Consider the following 21,573-nt stretch of genomic DNA (forward strand, 5'->3'; position numbering starts at 1 on the left):
TTTGAGAGTCATTCAATACCTCCGCCATCAAGGTCTCTCCATGCTGACAGATAGCCCCCACGCCCCGCATTGTGTGCAGATTACTAGCAGTTAGGGAAGAACGCATCTCACAGGTGCACCGTCCAGTTCAATGTGCTACCTATCAACCCCACCCCCAAACGAGTGGCTATTTCAAAGTCACTATTGGGCATGGTCAAATTTAGCGCCCCTCAATAAATGTAACAATGAGCCCCGGGAATTAGGTTACAACAACCTGGCCATGTCCCCTGGGACACCGTCCCCGCACCTGCCTCGGCCAGGGGACAGGCAACATATTTGCCAGAATGCGGCAGGGGGACTCTGGCAAATATGAATTTAACACCCTTCGTAACCGCCCACCTCAAAGTGACATGAGCGGAGCATCCCAGCAATGGAACGTTAATTCTCTCTCCCTGCTTGTAGCACACAGGGGGACGAAGGGTGTTAATGACTAGATTGATATCACAGATGGAACAATGAGCTAGTTATACAAATCTTTGGTGATATCTCCTTATGAAACAAATATCCGTAAAGAGCAAAGAAGACAGAAAACTGTCTGCTTGGACTTGGCCACTGTGTCTCAGCGTCATTTCAGAAAGTCAGGGGACTATTTCAGGCTGTGCGTCTCTCTGAAGAGGACCTTACCTGAGCTCTGTGGGCGGCTGAGTGTGAGTTCAGCTGCTCTTTCTCTGTCTATTGAGTTTCAACTAACAGAGTGTCGTGCTTACACCTATCAAGGAGGGTTTATAGAGGGATCGGGAAAAAGAGGGTAGTCAGATTAACGGCGGATTAAGAGGGCTTCCAGACTTTGGCTTTTTTTCTTTGAGTTACCGATGTAATGAAAAGAGATTCCCAGCAGGCCAGTAAGACAAGCTTGAGCCTTTCTGTTGAGGTGATACTAAGCACTTCTTTCCTTGCCTGAACACTGGACCTGGCTTTGGACAATGTTAGAGGTTTAGACAGAGATTTTTTCTGTGGTTTGATGCTGACAGAAAAGCACTTGCCGGGTGTTGATTTATGGACAATAAAATATTCACACGACAAGTTTAGCTACCTGATATGCCATACAGCAGCCACAGCAGTCTGACACAGAATCAATCAGAGAACACGTGGATGGCTTGCGGTCTCTCTGTGCACTGGAAAGGAAGAGCGAGTAAGTGAGCTAGGGAGTGAATAGTGGAGTCAGTGAGCGAGTACTCTTGTCCCTCCTCGGGGACAGCAAATTTCCACCAGCACAACCCAACAACTTCTGTTCAAAGACCCCGAGAGCTAGTGGCTGCTGTCTATTTTCTCCCTCTCCTTCTCATTTCGATCTATCCCACTGCACTTGGAGGGGCAATAAATAGCCACAGGTTCGCTGAGTGTGGAGCTGCTATCTAATCAAAGCTTAATTCAACACTGCCGCAAAACAATTTATCCGACAAAGTACTTTGGCGATAGAATACAACCTCAGACACTCCCTCACTCTCTCTCTCAAGCTCAGCGAGGAAGTGAAAAGAATGTGTGGCCTGGAGGGTCAGGTCTGCACCCAGAGGAGAGGGCGAGGCGTGGAGCAGCCAGAGAGGGTGCGAAGTGGGGTGGACGAGTGTGTCTCCTTGTCGTCCATCTAGGGGGGAGCAGAGGCTTCTCCAGCCTGTCTGCAGCTCACCACACTAAAATAACCCAACACCCACAAGAGGGAGGCTGTTGCCCAGCGGGTGTGAGGATTGGACACACTTCAAGGGCAGAGGAGCCCACCGCCAGACTGATAGATTGGAGTGTAAGAGCACACTACAGGAGAGTGGACTGAGGGGAGTTTACTTGCCAAGCAAGGTAAGAACTGAAATGATTTCACATAGAATAAATGAACACATTTAATGTAGATGATTATGTGTGTTGGCTTGAAAAAGTGTTTTTGGATGAGAAAGTTAAGAGCAACCTACTAAGTACATTAAGGGAAAGATACCTAATGACAAGATTACACATTGGTTTCATTGCCCTGTAAGCAGTCTATGGACAAGGTATGACAGCAATCCATGCTTTGGTTTTGTTTACCTGGGCACTGTATCAAATGGTACCTATATTATATTTGCATTGTTTGGCTTCATGTCCAAGTCATCCTAAATGATCTAAAAATGTATTGTGTAACTCAATGAAGTTACTTATAGATGATTTGGACATGAAGCGTGAAAATGCTAATATTTCAAGTCTTTTACCCTGTTGAGACATGTGCTTTTCGTTCCTGGGGGTTGAGTTATATTCTAAGCCCATTGACTAGCTCTGCTCACTTGAGATTCTTTTTCCAGATCAAAAGCTACAGGCAAACAAATGTGGTCTCCATAATAAGGGGACCACAGTGGCCCGTAAATCAGTGAATAAATACCACAACTTCCTAATAAAAAGCCAACAAGAGTGTATAATCTGATTTCACTGGCCCGCACAACCCACTGGGCACACACTGGTGGAATCAACGTTGTTTCCACTTCATTTCAATGAAATGACCTTTAACCAACGTGGAGTAGACATTAAATTGACGTGTGTACCCAGTTGGAAGGCATTCTCTGCAACAAGACTAGATGGGCAACACGGCTTAGTGTAGCAGGTGTGTGTGTAGCCTATACAAGCGTGTGTCTGTTTGGGTGTTTGTAAGTTCCACTGTCGAGAGAAAGAGTTTTGTATTTATGAGAAAATACTTTGTCTACAGCATACGTGAGGTCATGACAATTCCGGCTCTCACATCTCGTGTTAGCCCACTTGCTTTTGATTTAAGGTCCTTCAATAAACACCAATGTAGACATGCTGGGCACATCGACAGGAACCCAGTATCAGCGAGACTCATCTGCCAAGGCTTCATCGTGTTATTTTCTGGCTGCAGCACCGCAGGACTCGACCCTTGTCCTCCTTCACTGTCACACAGTGATCTCTCTGCCTCATGTCCTCTACAGGTGCTTCCTAGTGATTTGTAGGAGCTGGCAAAACCCAAAGTAGGGAGTATCTAACACACTTAGGGGTTGTTATTGGCAACATCAGGCCCAAAGGATTTTCAGGTTCGGTCATTGACTATCTGCAAGTCAGACTCCAAGTCATTGACTGTAGGCCGTTAGTATAACAGCTTCATGAAAATGAAGCCGCTGAAAGCTAAATAACTCATTATGCACATTATGCCCTGCAATGAGGCAATATTATGCTAATGACCCTTGTAGAGATTCTCCAGAAAAGCCCATCTCTTTCCTCTGTTGCCATAGCAGCCGTTGACCCCTGTGGCAATCAACCAGTGTTCTGGTGGGGTTAGCAACTGGATTATTCACTTCCAGGGCACATAGCATGTGAGAGGCACATGTGAGAAGGATGAGCCACATTGCACAAACAATAAAGACAGATATTCAGTTGATGCATAAAGGCTTCTCCTCTTTCAGACGCTGTATTTTCCCTCCTAATCCGCAAATAAAGAAAGAAAAAAACAGTGGCAGCTAATGAATACTAGACAGAGTTTTGGCAAGGTAGATTGGTAATTCATTCTAGAGACAGGCGAAGGAGTCCGAGTGCAGTGACTCATACTATGAAACTGTCTGGCTAGAGTCACCTTTCACAACAGCACTGTGTACGTAACAGGGAAGGTCTATGCAGTTAGATAAGACAAAAGGACTCTTCCAGGGCGGCATCTTTTTTCCCCTATGAGCCAATGCATGTTCTGCCTTGGAGAGGAAATGGACACTTGGGCCAATGGGAGTGGTGCAGGAGCATGTCATAAAGTATGTCATCCATAAACATTGATTTTGTATTTTGTATTTGTTGCTTTTGTAATACGTAGAGGATTCTGAGGCCTGACAAATGATTTTCCCCCTGTCCCTGAGCTTAAGCTTAATGTGTTACCAGAGGACTTATTGAGTGGAAAAGCTCTGGGCAGATAGTAAAACTGTCTAAGACAAAGGGAACCAGAAAGATCATTAATGGAATTAAGAACGTGTGGGAAAAGATATTCAATAAAGTCAAGTACATAACAGGATGATAGCATGGGAAGGAACTCGGGTCCAAAGACAACGATGGGAAAAGCACACACACAGTATTTGCTCGACTCAAATTGAAATGGGACTACAGACAATTTGAAAAACAAGCACCTGTAACCATGATGTACTAAAAACAATGGTTTGCCACATTTATCTGGATGAAGATATGTTTTCTCACAATATGCAGTAATAAGACACAACAGCCACTGTCAATCGTCACACATCTACAATACACACACACACACACACACACACACACACACACACACACACACACACACACACACACACACACACACACACACACACACACACACACACACACACACACACACACACACACACACACACACACACACACACACACACACACACACACACACACACACACACACACACACACACACACACACACACACACACACACCAGCGTCTGCGGGAGGCAGTCGTCCAGGCATGTGGATGCCTGTTTTCTAAGGCATACAGCCATGAAATTGTGGAGATAATCCCCTGAAAAAATGATCCTTTTCTTACTATCGCCTGCAGTGGAACGTGTGGGCACAGCAGCCCTCCAACCTCAGGAGCCCGATCTGTCGCTACAGCAACAGCCGTCCATTGACTAGCTCGACATTTCCAGGAGGCACAGAATATCAGCATGCACACATAAGGGTGCTTGATTGATATTAATTTCAAATATGTTTCTCGACTCTAGGGAGGTTGCGATTTTGAGAAACAGTGCCAGGAATTGATCACACAATCAGTTTGTGAGTCCAGTGGGGAATAGAAAGGAAGGTTATTGGCAGAAGTGATGAATGGAGATAAACACAAACTGTGCCTGTCCCTTTAAGAGCTGGTCCTTGGCAGGTCTGTGTTGTTAAGTGGGGAGGTGGATCCCTGCCTGTCTTTATTCTGCCTCTGTTTCTTTGACAGGATTTTTGATCAACAATCCCCTCCGTAATGTCTGCCTGCTCCTGAACATGTGTCTGTGTAGCTCTATTATGTGTTTTTAATACTTTGTGAGAGCATGTGTTCTTAATCATTCTACCTGAGGACTCTTATTCAGCGGTGAGGTGACCACCTTCAGCTCAGGTGTGTAAACATACATACAGTGTCTGTCGGTGTGTGTGTGTGTTTAAATTATTGTAACCTTTTCTAGACAATATCTTGCATTGTTTTGCAAATGAACCAGAATCGGGATTTATGTTTAGGATGATACAGTACATGAACATGTGTGTAGGCACCTTGGTGAGTTATCTAACCATCTGGATGGTGCTTTTATGTTTACGCATAATTGTGGCCTATAATTTGCATCCATCTTGGCATCTTCTTGTTCTACTTCAAACTGGATAATAAAAACATGTTGTGCCACGAACCTACATGGAAAACGCACATTTCAACTACAGTAATGTAATAAGTAAGACGGTAATTACTGAATGAAACAAAACCAAGTTCATCTTCATTTTGATTAGATGCTATTTGTCAGTAGTGCAAATTTCTACAGTGTGGGTTTGATTGAATTCTACACAAAGTGGTGACTGTTAGCATTTCAAAGTCAGCCTCTATGGTCTTGTTATTGTTCACTTTACCATGTACACAATCTTTTCAATCAACAATTCTAATTGTTGGATTACAGTCAGTATTCTGAATACTGAGATGGATGTTTTACCCTTGCCACTCTATTAGCGTTTCAGTTACATGAGGACATGCTTCCAAATACAGTTGAAGTCGGAAGTTTACATACACCTTAGCCAAATACATTTAAACTCAGTTTTTCATAATTCCTGACATTTAATCCTAGTAAAAATTCCCTGTCTTAGGTCAGTTAGGATCACCACTTTATTTTAAGAATGTCAAATGTCAGAATAATAGAGAATGATTTATTTCAGCTTTTATTTCTTTCATCACATTCCCAGTGGGTCAGAGGTTTACATACACTCAGTTAGTATTTGGTAGCATTGCATTTCAATTGTTTAACTTGGGTCAAATGTTTCGGGTAGCCTTCCACAAGCTTCCAACAATAAGTTGGGTGAATTTTGGCCCATTCCTCCTAACAGAGCTGGTGTAACTAAGTCAGGTTTGTAGGCCTCCTTCTGCCCACAAATTGTCAATAGAATTGAGGTCAGGGCTGTGATGGCCACTCCAATACCTTGACTTTGTTGTCCTTAAGCCATTTTGCCACAACTTTGGAAATATGCTTCGGCTCATTGTTCATTTGGAAGACCCATTTGCGACCAAGCTTTAACTTCCTGATGTCTTGAGATGTTGCTTCAATATATCCACATAATTTTCCTCCTCATGATGCCATCTATTTTGTGAAGTGCACCAGTCCCTCCTGCAGCAAAGCACCCCCACAACATGATGTTGTCACCCCCGTGCTTCATGGTTGGGATGGTGTTCTTCAGCTTGAAAGCTTCCCCCTTTTTCCTCTAAACATAACGATGGCCATTATGGCCAAACAGTTCTATTTTTGTTTCATCAGACCAGAGGACATTTCTCCATAAAGTACAATCTTTGTCCCCATGTGCAGTTGCAAACCATAGTCTGGCTTTTTTATGGCGGTTTTGGAGCAGTGGCTTCTTCCTTGCTGAGCAGCTTTTCATGTTAGGTCGATATAGGACTCGTTTTACTGTGGATATAGATACTTTTGTACCTATTTCCTCCAGCATCTTCACAAGGTCCTTTGCTGTTGTTCTGGGATTGATTTGCACTTTTCTCACCAAAGTTCGTTCATCTCTAGGAGACTGAACGCGTCTCCTTCCTGAATGGTGTGATGCCAGCGTGGTTCCATGGTGTTTATACTTGCGTACTATTGTTTGTACAGATGAACGTGGAATCTTCAGGCGTTTGGAAATTGCTCCCAAGGATGAACCAGACTTGTGGAGGTCTACAATTTTTGGCTGATTTCTTTGTCAGATATTTTTTTCTTGGCTGATTTCTTTTGATTTTTCCATGATGTCAAGCAAAGAGGTACTGAGTTTGAAGGTAGGCCTTGAAATACATCCACAGGTACACCTCCAATTGACTCAAATTATGTAAATTAGCCTATCAGAAGCTTCTAAAGCCATGACATCATTTTCTGTAATTTTCCAAGCTGTTTAAAGGCACAGTCAACTTAGTTGGAAACTTCTGACCCACTGGAATTGTGACAGTGAATTATAAGTGAAATAATCTGTCTGTAAACAATTGTTGGAAAAATGACTTGAGTCATGCTCAAAGTCCTTACCGACTTGCCAAAACTATAGTTTGTTAACAAGAAATTTGTGGAGTGGTTGAAAAACGAGTTTTAATGACTCCAACCTAAGTGTATGTAAACTTCCAACTTCAACTGTAGCCTCACACAAGTAGCACACACAAGTAGCACCTCCAATAAATTAATTATGAGACCAATTCCCACAGGAACAATTATTGAAAAATGATGTTCAAACAGTTTCTGGGGAAAATGTGAATGCTGTTTCTCAACAGGAAACATGTAAATGGTGGCAGGCTTGTGAAAGAAAGAAAACGATGGTGTCAAGAATATCACAGGAGACCCTAAAATCACACCGTGGCTTTGTCCTACAGATACACCATAGAGACAATCAGTCATTTACAGTTGCCACAGCGATAGAGCGACATTTAGCTAAAAAGACTGTAAGTGAGTACAGGAGCGGGGTGAAATACAGGTCAAAGTGTTTATGATTCCTGTGATCTGAAATATAATTTGATTCAGCAGTAGAGCACAAAACAATTATGTTACAACCAAGGGAGAAAGGGGACCGAAGGTAGGCCTTATTAGTAATGAAGAGAGCTGCACTTAAGTCTCTATTTAAAGCAGGTAACAGAGTGCCTCTTGTGGAAGGTCTATTGAAGTCAGACCTGTATCTGATTGATGAAGAGCCAGGTCCAGGATCTGCTGCCTGCTGTTAGTATGTCTCCTCCTCAAGCAGTTATACCCTCAGATCTCTCTGACATTTTCTATCAACAAACTGACACATGGAAAATGTATCTTCAGAAAGGAGAACAGGTGAGAAATGGAAGGATCTCAATGTCATAATGTAGATGTTGTGTCAGAAAGGCCAGTACATGTTACATTTGGCATAGTTGGTCAGGTTTTTGTGAGCGTGAGAAACAAATCCATACGATTCATATTTGTTGGGGTTATATAACATTCTTGTCAACACTTGAGCCAGAACAGACAGCATAGCTGATAATTGACATGGAATCCAGAGCGTCAATGACAATGGACTGTGGCTATTAAATGTGGCATGGGGAGAAAGCCCTCCTTATATGGAATTAAAACTCCTCTCAGGCTTCCCGTTCAAAGCAGGGCCCATGTTGGCTCTCATTAGCAGTTCACAGAACTCCATTAGGCTGTAGCAGGAACAGAGAAGGGCCCAGTTGGTGCCACGGCCACATTCACAACGGCCATTCAACGGAATCTCAGAATGACAATTGGGAGATTACTCTGGAGGATATGAAAACTCCATCCAAGGGTAAGGCTGAAAAGTATAGCTCCCGACCCCTCGCTCTTAGTTTGCTCCATTCCAGGAAGAGCTGGAAAGGTCAACTTGCCACTGCATAGAAAAGTGAGGACAGCGCCTTCATCTGGATAAGGCATTTAGATGGACCTGGATAGGACCTGGATAGGGTTGAGTCGGCCGACTACCAAGTGGATATCAAAAATGTAAGTTCAAGTGCTGTGTGGCGGCAATGCAAATGTGATATACCTGAGTCACGGCATACTCTAGCCTTCTAAATGGTTTAGCAGACCACTGTAAGCAAAGAGACCACGCTCACATGTCACATAGGTAACTAATAGCAACACGATAGAAACACACATTTGGAGGAGCAAGTTTATCTACTAAGCTTAGATGCAGTATCACTGCACTGCTCTCAAGAAGCCATAATGATCATTGTTATCTTTCTAACAGAAGTTAAGTGACAGTGTGTATGATGGCCCTGAGAGCGAGGGGTGGCACTGGAGTGGTGCGGTCTTTCTGTAAATGTCCAGTATTAAAGATTCACACAACAGTGTAAATTATTGAGTGAGTGTCTGTGGCCTGTCGAGCAGATCAGGTTTCTCTCAGTTTGATCTTTGGGGGGGAGTTGGTATTTTCGCGTTCCTGAATAACAGCACGCTTCATTTTGGTAGACTGAGTAAGCAAAGCCCCACTTCTGAGCTCTGGAACTACTGAGACATAGAGCTGAGTAATATGGGGAAAGAGATCTAGGCTGATACAAGGTTTTGTTGGAATCAGCAGTTGTAGGTGTCTCTCTCCAGGACCAACACTTGTCGTGGGATACCATCATGTCCGAGCTGATTTATAACTGGGACACCTGGTTAAGTGTCCTTTATCAGAACGATGACAGCAGGATAAGAGTTACGAGCCAAGATGTAATGACCCTGCAGGCCTCCGTGGCGGAATTTCTCACTCCTGTTCTGTAACCTTTGGAGACCCCTTTGTGGCCATAATCACGTTTGCCTTATGGTAGAGGTTTATGTCATGCCAAAGATAGATGTCCCTACATTTGAGTGTATTGGCACAAGGTAACCCCCCTACAGCCTAAAGAGGAATCTTCTGTGCTCGGTTTCAGATCCCGTTTGCACCATGCCTCTGAGAGACTCAGTCACCCTGCTGCTCTGGAGTTGCTGTGTACTAATGCTCATCCACCAATGCGAGGCTCAAGGTAAGGTATTTGCTGCATGTCAATTGGTGCCCTCAAGTAAGTCAGTGGCTTATTGCTAGCCAGTAGCCATCTACTACAGAAGTGGATGTATACCGGTGTGTACTTATTATAGTACATATATGTACTAATAGACAGAGAGCCCTGGCAACTGATACTGTATGCTGGGTAACTATCGGATTGAAGCTAAAGGCGCAATACAATTTCTGCTTGTTGATAAAAGTTAACAAAACTCTGTTAAAAACATGCATCATAAGTAGTTTGATCAATAATTTTGAAATAAAATATAAGTTAATCTAAAAAAGCAACTTAAAGGAGCACACTTTATAATAAAAAATATGCATATATTTTTGCGTGCAATAACGAATGCTTTAGATCCGACTCAATAAAACAATGTTGAAAGCATGAAGTACAAAGATTCTTAACTGTATTTCAATTTAAACTTTGAACATTGCTGGCTGTGCGTGAAGAATCATGCACGGAAGGGCAGGGACTGTTTAGTTTATTAGGGTTCGCATTAGCTACTTCACGTGCAGCAGCTACTCTTCCTGGGGTCCACGTAAAACATACAAATACATGACAAAGTACAGAACAGTAATAGACAAGAAAAACATAAAATATGACATTACATTCAAAAAACAAAAACAAACATTTTATATATATATATATATATATATATATATATATATATATATATACACACACACATATATATATATATATATATATATATATATATATATATATATATATATATATGGGAAAGACACCAAGAGACAACAGTAATACTATTTACGCACTATTCATATATACTGTGAGGACACACACACACACACACACTCTAACACACATTTTTTTGTATTGCTTGTATTATTTTTTGTTGTTGTGTTGTTTGTATATTGTTGTGTTTTACATTTCTGGGATTTTCCTTGTCTATCTATGTTTTGTTACTTGTTTTGTCTTTTTTTGTGGACCCCAGGAAGAGTAGCAGCTGTTTCTGCATAAGCGAATGGGGATCCAAATAAACAAATAAAAGTGTTGAATCAGTCATAATCTGCCCTCAGAGTGCAATAGCAGAGAAGTTTTTCTTTCCTTCTCCCTCCCTTGTGAACTCAACTGTGAAATTCCTGTCTGGTTACAGAATGTGATTCATTTTTGCGTTGGCCCCTTGGGGTGATAAGGGGAGCCGTGATGTGGTATGAGGCATTGTGTCAAGAGGTGTGTGACACGTGTCAGAGAACAGATGTCTGACCCTAGATCGAGCGGCAGGAAATCCCTCTGTGTCACAGCAGTAGCTACCAGCCATGGGGTTTGCGTTAAGGATAAAGGGTCGAACAGTCCGTCTGTGTCTTTAGGCCCCGCCAGGAGCCTCAGAGCCAGGGGATGGCGGCTGATGATCCCTACTCGGCCGTCTTGCCTAAATATTTTTCTAGCGCCACAAGCAGCTGAGTGGATCCAGAGATTAAATGATCCTTAATTTCTCAGGGATCTTGTTACGACTCCATCATCTCCTTCAGACACTGGCGGCCCTTCGCACGTCCCTCCTCACCTCCCCTTCCTCCTCAATCTGAACTCAGGGCACACACACGTTCACACACTCCTTGGAGCTTGGGCTGGTGGCAGGCACACGGCCTGTCTGGGGATCAAAATGGAGGAAACCCAAACCTGTACTGTGTGTATGACTGGCACCAGAGCTCTGGCCGGGGGAGGATGGGGGGGGATAAAGTTTCATGGCCAGGGTTAAATTTAGATCCCCCTGGTTTTAACACAGAGAGACTCGTGTGAACTACCCCCCCAGAGGAGCACCGGGGAGCTTGCAGGCCCTGGGGGCCAGCCTAGGGAAGAAAATAGCACCTGTCCCCCCATGATTAGATGGCAAATCAGAAGCTCTTAAATAACACTGCTCCAGACAAAGGGCATTGTGTTTAACAGTTGGTGGTCCAGTCATTATTTCCGTGATTATCATGGTGATACATAAGCTGGTGACAAGGCGCTGTCCAAGGCCTGGATACGTATGATATCACCAACAAGCATTCTATGAATGACAAGTTGACAACTTACAGTATACTGTATATACCGTTACACAGTTGTCATTATTTCTATTTTGACAATGCTTATACTATACTCATTTTTTTGTTATCTTGCTCAATAATCAAGCAGCTGGGGACTTCGTCCTGATTAGTTCAGGACTATTTATCCTGATTCCAAGTCTTCCAGGAATCAGTCTGTTGCTGATTCTGAGCCCTAGGCCTATTTGGGGTCGTGTGTGCCTTTATGGTTCCAGTCTTAGCAGAGCCGGAGGGAACTTATTACAAACACACAGAGTTCACCACAGGGACAGGGAATGGGGCAGACCAGACAGGCTTCCCTGGCAAACAGTGGCTGGGATTGGGCCACTCTGACTTGCTGCAGGGCCAGCAGCAGAAATGAGAGGCAGGCTGCTGTACATGCCAGGAGGCTGACTTGTCTCATCAGTCTATCCACACTCTGCAGTGATCAGACGGCTGTCTGTCTGTGCACCATGGCCTGCTCATTCCCTCCCTATGGACATGTGCCTTTGACGCACCCCCATCCTGCATACTCCTCCTCTCTGTCCCCTCTCACTCTCTTCTCAATCATTGTGATGCTCACTGTGGCCCACCTCTTCCATCCCCTTAAACTCTCTATGTGTCTTTCTTCCAGCCAGATGTAACACAGTTCACACAGCACTTCAAGAGGCTTTGAAGTTTACTCTAATAAAAGGGAAATACAATGGCCTCCATGTAGCTTTAACACTAGGGAGGATGATAAATCAGAGAGCTCTCTGCTCTTCAGCAAAGAACAGAAATATGCTCCCCTCCTAACCTGAGGCACTGGCAGCATGGGATAAATGGCATCTGAAGGATTGTTGATGGTGTGTACTGTGACATCGTCCGTGCCATTTCAGGACAATGTACAGGCCAGGCAAATGGCTGGATCAGGGGTCAATTCAACTGTAATTGCTTTGCTTTGCGTACACTGTAGCATTTAAACCAATTTATTTCCTATGGTCCTATAAAATTGCTAAATGTTTCTAGATAGACATGCATATGTATGGGCAGGTTTAATTAGATTCAACCCCAAGTCATATAAGATGCCACATCTCTTAATGCGTGAATGCGTGCAACGTGCTTTTAAATTAGCACAGTTTCATTTTTGAATGCCAAAAAAAATAAATTAAGGTCTCTGAAAATATAACAGCTTACTGCAGTATTCCCCATTGTCTGTGGGATTTATTGTTTTAATAAACTTCCCTGTTTAGAATACATGAGCTAATACTGGGCTTTCCCAGCTGTCTGCATTTAAGAGATGACGGTTTCTGAACTGCTTCACCATTCTCAGATAACAGTTAGTACTTCTCAGCTGTTCCCGCGATGGCGATGGGAAAGCCAAGCCTTTCATTGTTCAAGGTCCGCCATGTTCCCACGGACACAGGGCTTACCGCAAGCCCACTGTCGTGTTGTTCATGGAAAATGCCTGCCATTCCACATCAAACCAATGAGTGTCTGCATTGTATGCACACGCAACCGCAGGATAAATCAATTGTCTTCTGGTACAGATTATAATTGCCAAAGTTACAACTATTCTAAATGTTGAGATGTGAAAACGGAACAAAAGGAAGAAATATAGTCAGTTTAGCTGAGAAACTAAAGCTAACAACACAGGCTATACTAAAACATTTCCTACTGTATATTAAAGACAGAATTTGTACACGTTACTGTTTGGGAACCAAAATTGAATATAGGCTGCTGTAAGAACACTGCTCTAAAAATCCCTCAAAGTCCACCTCTCTATAGTGAGAGGGTTAGGATGTGTATAGTACTACAGTGTGGGAGTGTTTGTGAATTCCAGTGGGGTTTGGGCAGAGTTTGTGCGGGTGGAGACATGACTGCACGGCATTCCTCTCCTCCCACCGCACACGCTCCCCTCGTGCTGCTGACTGCTACACACGCACCCCACACACCCTACCTGGCAAACCCCCATTATTTACCAAAGCCAAATGCAGACAGTACATTGGTATGCCTAAGGCCAGCCAAATCCACTAGCAACAACTGAGGACAATAACAGATGACTCACATATCCCTTTAGCAGAAGTTCAAATGCTTGCCAGTTTAAGGGGATGTTTAATAACTCAGCAGTGCAGCTGTATTTTCCTTTCTGAAACCAGTACCATATAACTCATAGTCAGATACAATCATATGAAACCCCAAGTCAAATCAAACTGTGTGCCTCATCATGTGGGCTTCGTCGAACCTCGTCACCACTCCCCAGAAATCTGGCTGGTGGACAAGGCTGGCTTCGATTGACATTTTTTTTTCACTGTTGTTTCATCATAACAAATGAGATTCTCAGATGCCTGTCTGTCTGTCTGAGCAGCAGCTCAAAGTTCCCCAGCAGTTGCACTGAGGAGTCATCGCACAGTCTCCGTGGAAGACAAGCTCTTGTAAAGTAACACTGCACACACGGACGACCGACTGCCTAGGGTTAGAGGTCAAAGTGTCGTCAGCGTCCCATCGAGCCCTGAAATCCCTCAAGCATCACTCAAACAGCGGTCAATCAGATAAGCTTATTCTGACTTTACAATTATCGAACCACGAGTGTATTTCTCAGATACTGTTGTGGTAGAAATAGTTGTGGTAGAAAATGAATTTGCTTGGGATAAATGGCATATATTATATTAGGAATAAACACCCTGAATTCAATTGAGTTTTATAGAGCATAAAATGTATTTATTATCAGCTGCTGGAGAGAAAAAAAGCTGTGGGGTACATGCATACAAACAGCAGAAATATCACAGATAAGGCAAATGAATCTGTTCCGCGGATAATAGCCATATCTAATCAATGACAAGTATTAAGTCTGAACGTCAGGATATTACTGGTACATCTGGGATCTTTCTCTGAAATGACTGTTTCCTTTCTCTTGCAGCTCTAAACTGTACGTGTAATGTGACCAATAGTCGGTGTGACGAGAATGCGGTGTGCAGGTAAGGAGAAACTTGATGGAAGATGCATCCATCTTTAATATGTCTAAAATATAATACAGTGCCTTCGGAAAGTATTCAGACCCCTTGACTTTTTCCACATTTTGTTAGGTTACAGCCTTACCCTAAAATGTATGAAATTGTTGTTTTTCCTCATCAATCAACACACGATGCCCCATAATGACAAAGCAAAAACAGCTTTTTAGACATTTTTGCTCATTTATAAAAAGTTTAGACAGAAATGTCACATTTACATTAATATTCAGACCCGTTCCTCAGTACTTTGTTGAAGCAACTTTGGCAAGAATAACAGCCACGAGTCTTTTTGGGTATGACTCTACAAGCTTGACACACCTATATTTGGGGAATTTCTCCCAATCTTCTCTGCAGATCCTCTCAAGCTCTGTCAGGTTGGATGGGGAGCGTTGCTGCACAGCTATGTTCAGGTTTCTCCAAAGATACTTGATCGGGTTCAAGTCCAGGCTCTGGCTGGGCCACTCAAGGACATTCAGAAACTTGTCCCAAAGCCACTCCTGCGTTGTCTTGGCTGTGTGCTTAGTGTCGTTATCCTGTTGGAAGTTGAACCTTCGCCCCAGCCTGAGGTCCTGAGCGCTCTGGAGCAGGTTTTCATCAAGGATCACTCGGTACTTTGCTTCGTTCATCTTTGCCTCGATCCTGACTAGTCTCCCAGTCCCTGTCACTGAAAAACACCCCCACAGCATGATGTTGTCACCATGCTTCACCGTAAGGATGGTGCCAGGTTTCCTCCAAATGTGACACTTGGCATTCAGGCCAAAGAGTTGAATCCTGGTTTCATCAGACCAGAGAATCGTGTTTCTCATGCTCTGAGAGTCTTTTGGAAAACTCCAAGCCGGCTGTCATGTGCATTTACTGAGGAGTGGCTTCCGTCTGGCCACTCTACCATAAAGGCCTGATTGGTGGAGTGCTGCAGAGATGTTTGTCCTTCTGGAAGGTTCTTCCATCTCCACAGAGGAACTCTGGAGCTCTGTCAGAATGACCATCGGGTTCTTGGTCACCTCCTTAACCAAGGCCCTTCTCCCCCGAATGCTCAGTTTGGCCGGGAGGCCAGCTCTAGGATGAGTCTTGGTGGTTTCAAACTTCTTTCATTTAAGAATGATGGAGGCCACTGTGTTCTTGGGGACCTTCAATGCTGCCGAAATTGTTTGGTACCCTTCCCCAGATCTGTTCCTCGACACAATCCTGTCTCGGAGTTCTACAGACAATTCCTTCGACCTCATGGCTTGGTTTTTGACATGCACTGTCAACTGTGGGACCTTATATAGACAGGTGTGTGCCTTTCAAAATCATGCCTTTCCAAATCAAATCTATTGAATTACCTCAGGTAGACTCCAATCAAGTTGTAGAAACATCTCAAGAATGATCAATGGAAACAGGATGCACCTGAGCTCAATTTCGAGTCTCATAGCAAAGGGTCTGAATACTTATGTAAATAAGGTATTTCATTTTTTTTTGTGCAAACATTTCTAAAAACCTGTAGATTGCAGAGGATTTTTCTTATTTAATCAATTTTAGAATAAGGCATTAACATAACAAAGTGGAAAAAGTCAAGGGGTCTGAATACTTTTCGAATGCACTGTATATCTTAATGTGTTGCCTATGACAAGCATACAGTTGAAGTCGGAAGTTTACATACACCTTAGCCAAATACATTTAAACTCCGTTTTTCACAATTCCTGACATTTAATCCTTGTAAAAAAATCCCTGTTTTAGGTCAGTTAGGATCACCACTTTATTTTAAGAATGTGAAATATCAGAATAATAGTAGAGAGAATGATTTATTTCAGCTTTTATTTCTTCCATCACATTCCCAGTGGGTCAGAGGTTTACATACACTCATTTAGTATTTGGTAGTATTGCCTTTACATTGTTTAACATGGGTCAAACATTTCAGGTAGCCTTCCACAAGCTTCCCACAATAAGTTGGGTGAATTTTGGTCCATTCCTCCTGACAGAGCTGGTGTAACTGAGTCAGGTTTGTAGGCCTCCTTGCTCGCACACGCTTTTTCAGTTCTGCCCACAAATTTTACCTTGACTTTGTTGTCCTTAAGCCATTTTGCCACAACTTTGGAAGTATGATTGGGGTCAATGTCCATTTGGAAGACCCATTTGCGACCAAGCTATAACTTCTTGACTGATGTCTTGAGATGTTGCTTCAATATATCCACATAATTTTCCTCCTCATGATGCCATCTATTTTGTGAAGTGCACCAGTCCCCCCTGCAGCAAAGCACCCCCACAACATGATGCTGGATGGTCATTATGGCCAAACAGTTCTATTTTTGTTTCATCAGACCAGAGGACATTTCTCCAAAAAGTACAGTTGCAAACTGTAGTCTGGCTTTCTAATGCAGTTGCAAACTGCAAACTGTAGTCTGGCTTTCTAATGCAGTTGCAAACTGCAAACTGTAGTCTCGCTTTATAATGGCAGTTTTGGAGCAGTGACTTCTTCCTTGCTGAGCGGCCTTTCAGGTTATGTCGGTATAGGACTCTTTTTTACTGTGGATATAGATACCTTTGTACCTGTTTCCTCCAGCGTCTTCACAAGGTCCTTTGCTGTTGTTCTGGGATTGATTTGCACTTTTCGCACCAAAGTACGTTCACCTCTAGGAGACAGAACACGTCTCTTCCTGAGCGGTATGACGACTGTGTGGGCCTATGGTGTTTATACTTGGGTACTATTGTTTGTACAGATTAACGTGGTATCTTCAGGCGTTTGGAAATTGCTCCCAAGGATGAACCAGACTTGTGGATGTCTACAACAAAAAAATGATGAGGTCTTGGCTGATTTCTTTTGATTTTGCCATGATGTCAAGCAAAGAGGCACTGAGTTTGAAGGTAGTACTTGAAATACATCCACAGGTACATCTCCAATTGACTCAAATTATGTCAATTAGCCTATCAGAAGCTTCTAAAGCCATGGCATCATTTCCTGGAATTTTCCAAGCTGTTTAAAGGCACAGTCAACTTAGTGTATGTAAACGTCTGACCCACTGGAATTGTGATACAGTGAATTATAAGTGAAATAATCTGTCTGTAAACCATTGTTAGAAAAATTACTTGTCATGCACAAAGTAGATGTCCTAACCGACTTGCCAAAACTATAGTTTGTTAACTAGAAATTTGTGTAGTGGTTGAAAAACGAGTTAATGACTCCAACCTAAGTGTATGTAAACTTCCAACTTCAACTGTATATGACAAACATATAAAGCCATCATTCAGGCCCACGATATTCTGGTGTCAATTATGTCCTTTAGAGCGGGTCGCACTCACAAAATCTATGGAGTATTTCTACGAAAGAACATTCTACGAATGTTCATATTTATGTGCCTCACAGATGCTGTACAGAGCAGCGCATTGCAAAAGTTATTTTGTTAAGTATGGGCGCCCTCCTGTGTCCATTGCGGAGGGTAAGAGTGGCCCTGCAATATTTGATTATGCCACTGTATATAACTGTATATCAGTGGAGGCTGCTGAGGGGAGGACGGCTCATAATAATGGCTGGAATGGAGTGAATGGAATGGCATCAAACCATGTATTTGATGTGTTTGATACCATTCCACTGATTCCGCCCCAGCCATTACCATGAGCCCATCCTCCCCAATTATGGTGCCACCAACCTCCTGTGCTGTATATCTCCATCATGAGGCTCTGTTGGCTATAGAGTTGAGAGCTAATCTAATTGGCTGTGCTCTATTCCAGGTGTGACCCGGGTTGGGAGGGGCAGCAGTGCAACATCTGTGTGAGAATGCCAGGCTGTGTCCATGGATCATGTCATCAACCCTGGCAATGCACCTGCGAGCCTGGATGGGCAGGGCGCTTCTGCGACAAAGGTGACAGAAAATATTTGTATGTATCAGACCATGATAATTGTATTGATACAGTGAGTGGTAGAGCAGTACGTATTCACCGCTTCTCTCCTCTGCTTCAGATGTCCATGTGTGTACAAATGAGGCACCTTGTCAGAACGGTGCCACTTGTTACGTCAACGTTTCAGGGGAATACTCCTGCCTCTGCCCCGAGGGATTTCACGGGAGGAACTGCGAGCACAAGACAGGACCCTGTCATAAGACCGGCAGGTGAGTTCAATTAGCAACACACTCGAAAACAATATATGGAACAAGTTTGTCTCAGGCCTACTGCTTCTGCCTTAATCAAAACAAATCACAAGTTCAACCCCAACCAGTGACTCAACTAGTGGTCATTTTAGACTTTTCAATGGGAAACTAGCTACACTATTAGTGTGTGTAAATTACAATCAATCAGTTGTTCTCTCAATGAGTGTGTTTCAGTGTGTGTGTGGGTTTTGACTGTGTGGTGTCCCAGCTGGTCCCCTGATAGCAGTCAAAAACATGCAGACTGGCACGGGCCACGTAGCAGCCTGGTCAATTTGTATCCACTGGAGAGCAATCATGTGATTTAATGGGCTCATTATCGGCCAAGTGAGTGGCCTCTAGTGCTAAGAAACACATTGAAGCCAGGCATCTACACTACAGCCCCCATGGAGTTCCCAAATCACTGGCTAAACGGTTACCAGGGAAACCATACAGGCCAAGGCACAGACTCTGGGGCAGATTTGTCTTAAAGTGCCAAATCAATGCCTGATTGAATGTAATCACTGATCATCACAGAGTAAGCGCCACACATTTACTTACAAATCAGTTGGATGTCCAGGCCCATATGAACAGGCTTGGGTTAAGTAATCAATTCAGCACTGAAAATCTATTCAGTTATTCAGATCATTTACCTCAGGGTTTTTAGTGCTTATGTTGTCTTTATCTTTCAGGTCTTCATGTAAGAATGGCGGGCAGTGTGAGGACAGTGGCGGTTATGCTCCAGAGCTCTCCTGCCGCTGCCTGGCAGGCTTCACCGGGCCACGTTGCGAGAACAACATGGACGACTGCCTGATGCGCCCCTGTGGTAACGGTGCCACCTGCCTGGATGGCATCAACCGCTTCTCCTGCCTCTGTCCCGAGGGCTTCACGGGCCGGTTCTGCACCGTCAACCTGGATGACTGTGCCAGCCAACCTTGCCTTAATGGAGGGCGCTGTCTGGACCGTGCCAGCACCTTCCACTGCCTCTGCAAGCCTGGGTTCACTGGCAGGACCTGCGAGGTGCCCTTAAGTAGCCCAGAGAGCCAAGCGCCCATCAGCAGCTCCCATGACTGGGCTGGGGGAGGTGGGGGCTGGGGAAGGGTAACTCAGTCCAGGCCAGACCAGGACATCACGAGGGGGGACAATAATAGTGGAGACAGGCTGCTTAAGATCTCTGTGAAGGAGGTTGTGACCCAGTGGGGGTCGTCTGGCCTGTCAGAGGTGCAGCTCATAACCCTCCTGGTGCTGGGGGGCATGACACTTGCCGTGGTGGTGCTCACAGCTGGCCTGGTGCTGAGGGGACATTGGCAGGACCACTGTGCAAGCTGCAGGTGCGGCCCCACCCCCCACCTGCACCCGCTGAAACACCGAGACCGCCAGCCACCCCCGCAGAGCCACCTAGTCACAGTGGAGCAGGAGTGTAAGATCAGCTTCCTGCACACGCCCACAGCCCCAGAACTGGAGAAGAAGAAACTGAACACTTAGGTTATGTTTACTACCTCCACAGCCCTGAACACAGGACACAGACTGCTCTCAGCAGAGGGAAAGCCATGCTTTTATCCCAGCCCTGCCTCCATGACTGATTTTCTTCAGTACTGACAGTCAAAATACAGACAACATACCGACCTAGGTATCAAAATCTAAAGAGACGCAGGACCAAGAAGGGACCAGTGGGTCTGTTCAAGGGTAAATGTTAGGAGTGTCAAACACATTCTCTTAACAAAAGGAGCGTAGTCCTAATATTACGGATTATTAGTTGACCAGAGGGGTAAAGCGGAGGTACATCACGAGTAATATACTCAAGTCCTTTGGTTACTTGTTATGGACAACCAATGTGTAATTTGTCCGTCCACAAAATCAACTGATTCGATTTCTTGGCGTGAGCTGCATGTAAGACAGGCCTACTGACAGACAGCTTTGGAATGCAAGCCGAGACAATGCCCTTGTTATGTCAACCTAATTGGTGTACTGGTATTTGTCACTGCTGTTCTCGTCACGATATTAGGCCAAAATGTTGGACATGAATGAATCTACCCATATTTTTCCAAATGGGCTCTGACCTCGGGACAAGCTCTGCAGTGAGCAGAATTCAGATATGCAGACAAATGATTGCCTGAATTCATGATGTTTTAAGAGTGTACTTTTTATACCACAGACTCAAGATCTGCAACACCTCAACACCTACTTCATTTAAGTAACTGTCCAGTGTTTCCAGATTTCTATGAAATATGACCTATAATTAATTACAATATGAGTAAAATAGTTTTCCTTCCAAAAAAGTGTAATTATGTTTGTAAAATAATATGCTTTTCTGTGTTGGAATGGTGTGGACGTACCCCATAGAGTTAGATAGAGGCACGGGCATTGCCATTTAGGGCTTTCAACATTTTAAGGTAGTCAACAGGGTTGTACTTTCTATGGGTTACGGAAGGATGACATGATTCCATCCAGGTCATCAGGAGGGATCAGCCAATGAATTATACTTGTGAGAAAACACTAGGTGGCCGTATGTACCTTTTCAGTTTGTATGTCAACTCATAGAAGTAGTAGAAGAAGAATATTGACTACTTCAAAATAAAGATGGCCTTAATGGCGCTGCCTGTACGCTCACAGATGCCATCATGGGATATACACTGAGTGTACAAAACATTAGGAACAGGTCTACCGGGTGGAGCACTGGTCTAGGGCACTGCCTTGCAGTGCTAGCTGTGCCACCAGAGTCTCTGGGTTCGCGCCCAGGCTCTGTCACAGCCAGCCGCGGCAGGGAGGT

At 43.9% G+C, this 21,573-nt stretch overlaps 1 protein-coding gene across 1 annotated transcript; it reads left to right on the plus strand.

The window, feature by feature from the left end:
* The first annotated feature begins 4,804 nt into the window (after positions 1-4,804).
* On the plus strand, positions 4,805-21,573 carry dlk2 (delta-like 2 homolog (Drosophila)). Its single transcript, XM_024424585.2, has 6 exons — positions 4,805-5,093; positions 9,579-9,671; positions 14,616-14,673; positions 18,412-18,542; positions 18,641-18,788; positions 19,496-21,573. Exons 2-6 carry the CDS (start codon positions 9,593-9,595, stop codon positions 20,286-20,288), a joined length of 1,209 nt encoding a protein of 402 aa, XP_024280353.1. The 5' UTR covers positions 4,805-5,093; positions 9,579-9,592; the 3' UTR covers positions 20,289-21,573.

The sequence above is a fragment of the Oncorhynchus tshawytscha genome, linkage group LG06, assembly GCF_018296145.1.
Source record: "Oncorhynchus tshawytscha isolate Ot180627B linkage group LG06, Otsh_v2.0, whole genome shotgun sequence".
Lineage (NCBI taxonomy): Eukaryota > Metazoa > Chordata > Actinopteri > Salmoniformes > Salmonidae > Oncorhynchus > Oncorhynchus tshawytscha.

Bases quoted from the DNA above. Each gene is read 5' to 3' on its own strand.
- dlk2 (XM_024424585.2), top strand. From the start codon at position 9,593: ATGCCTCTGAGAGACTCAGTCACCCTGCTGCTCTGGAGTTGCTGTGTA. The intron at 9,672-14,615 runs GTAAGGTATTTG...TTTCTCTTGCAG, and splicing joins CCACCAATGCGAGGCTCAAG to CTCTAAACTGTACGTGTAAT. The intron at 18,543-18,640 runs GTGACAGAAAAT...CCTCTGCTTCAG, and splicing joins AGGGCGCTTCTGCGACAAAG to ATGTCCATGTGTGTACAAAT.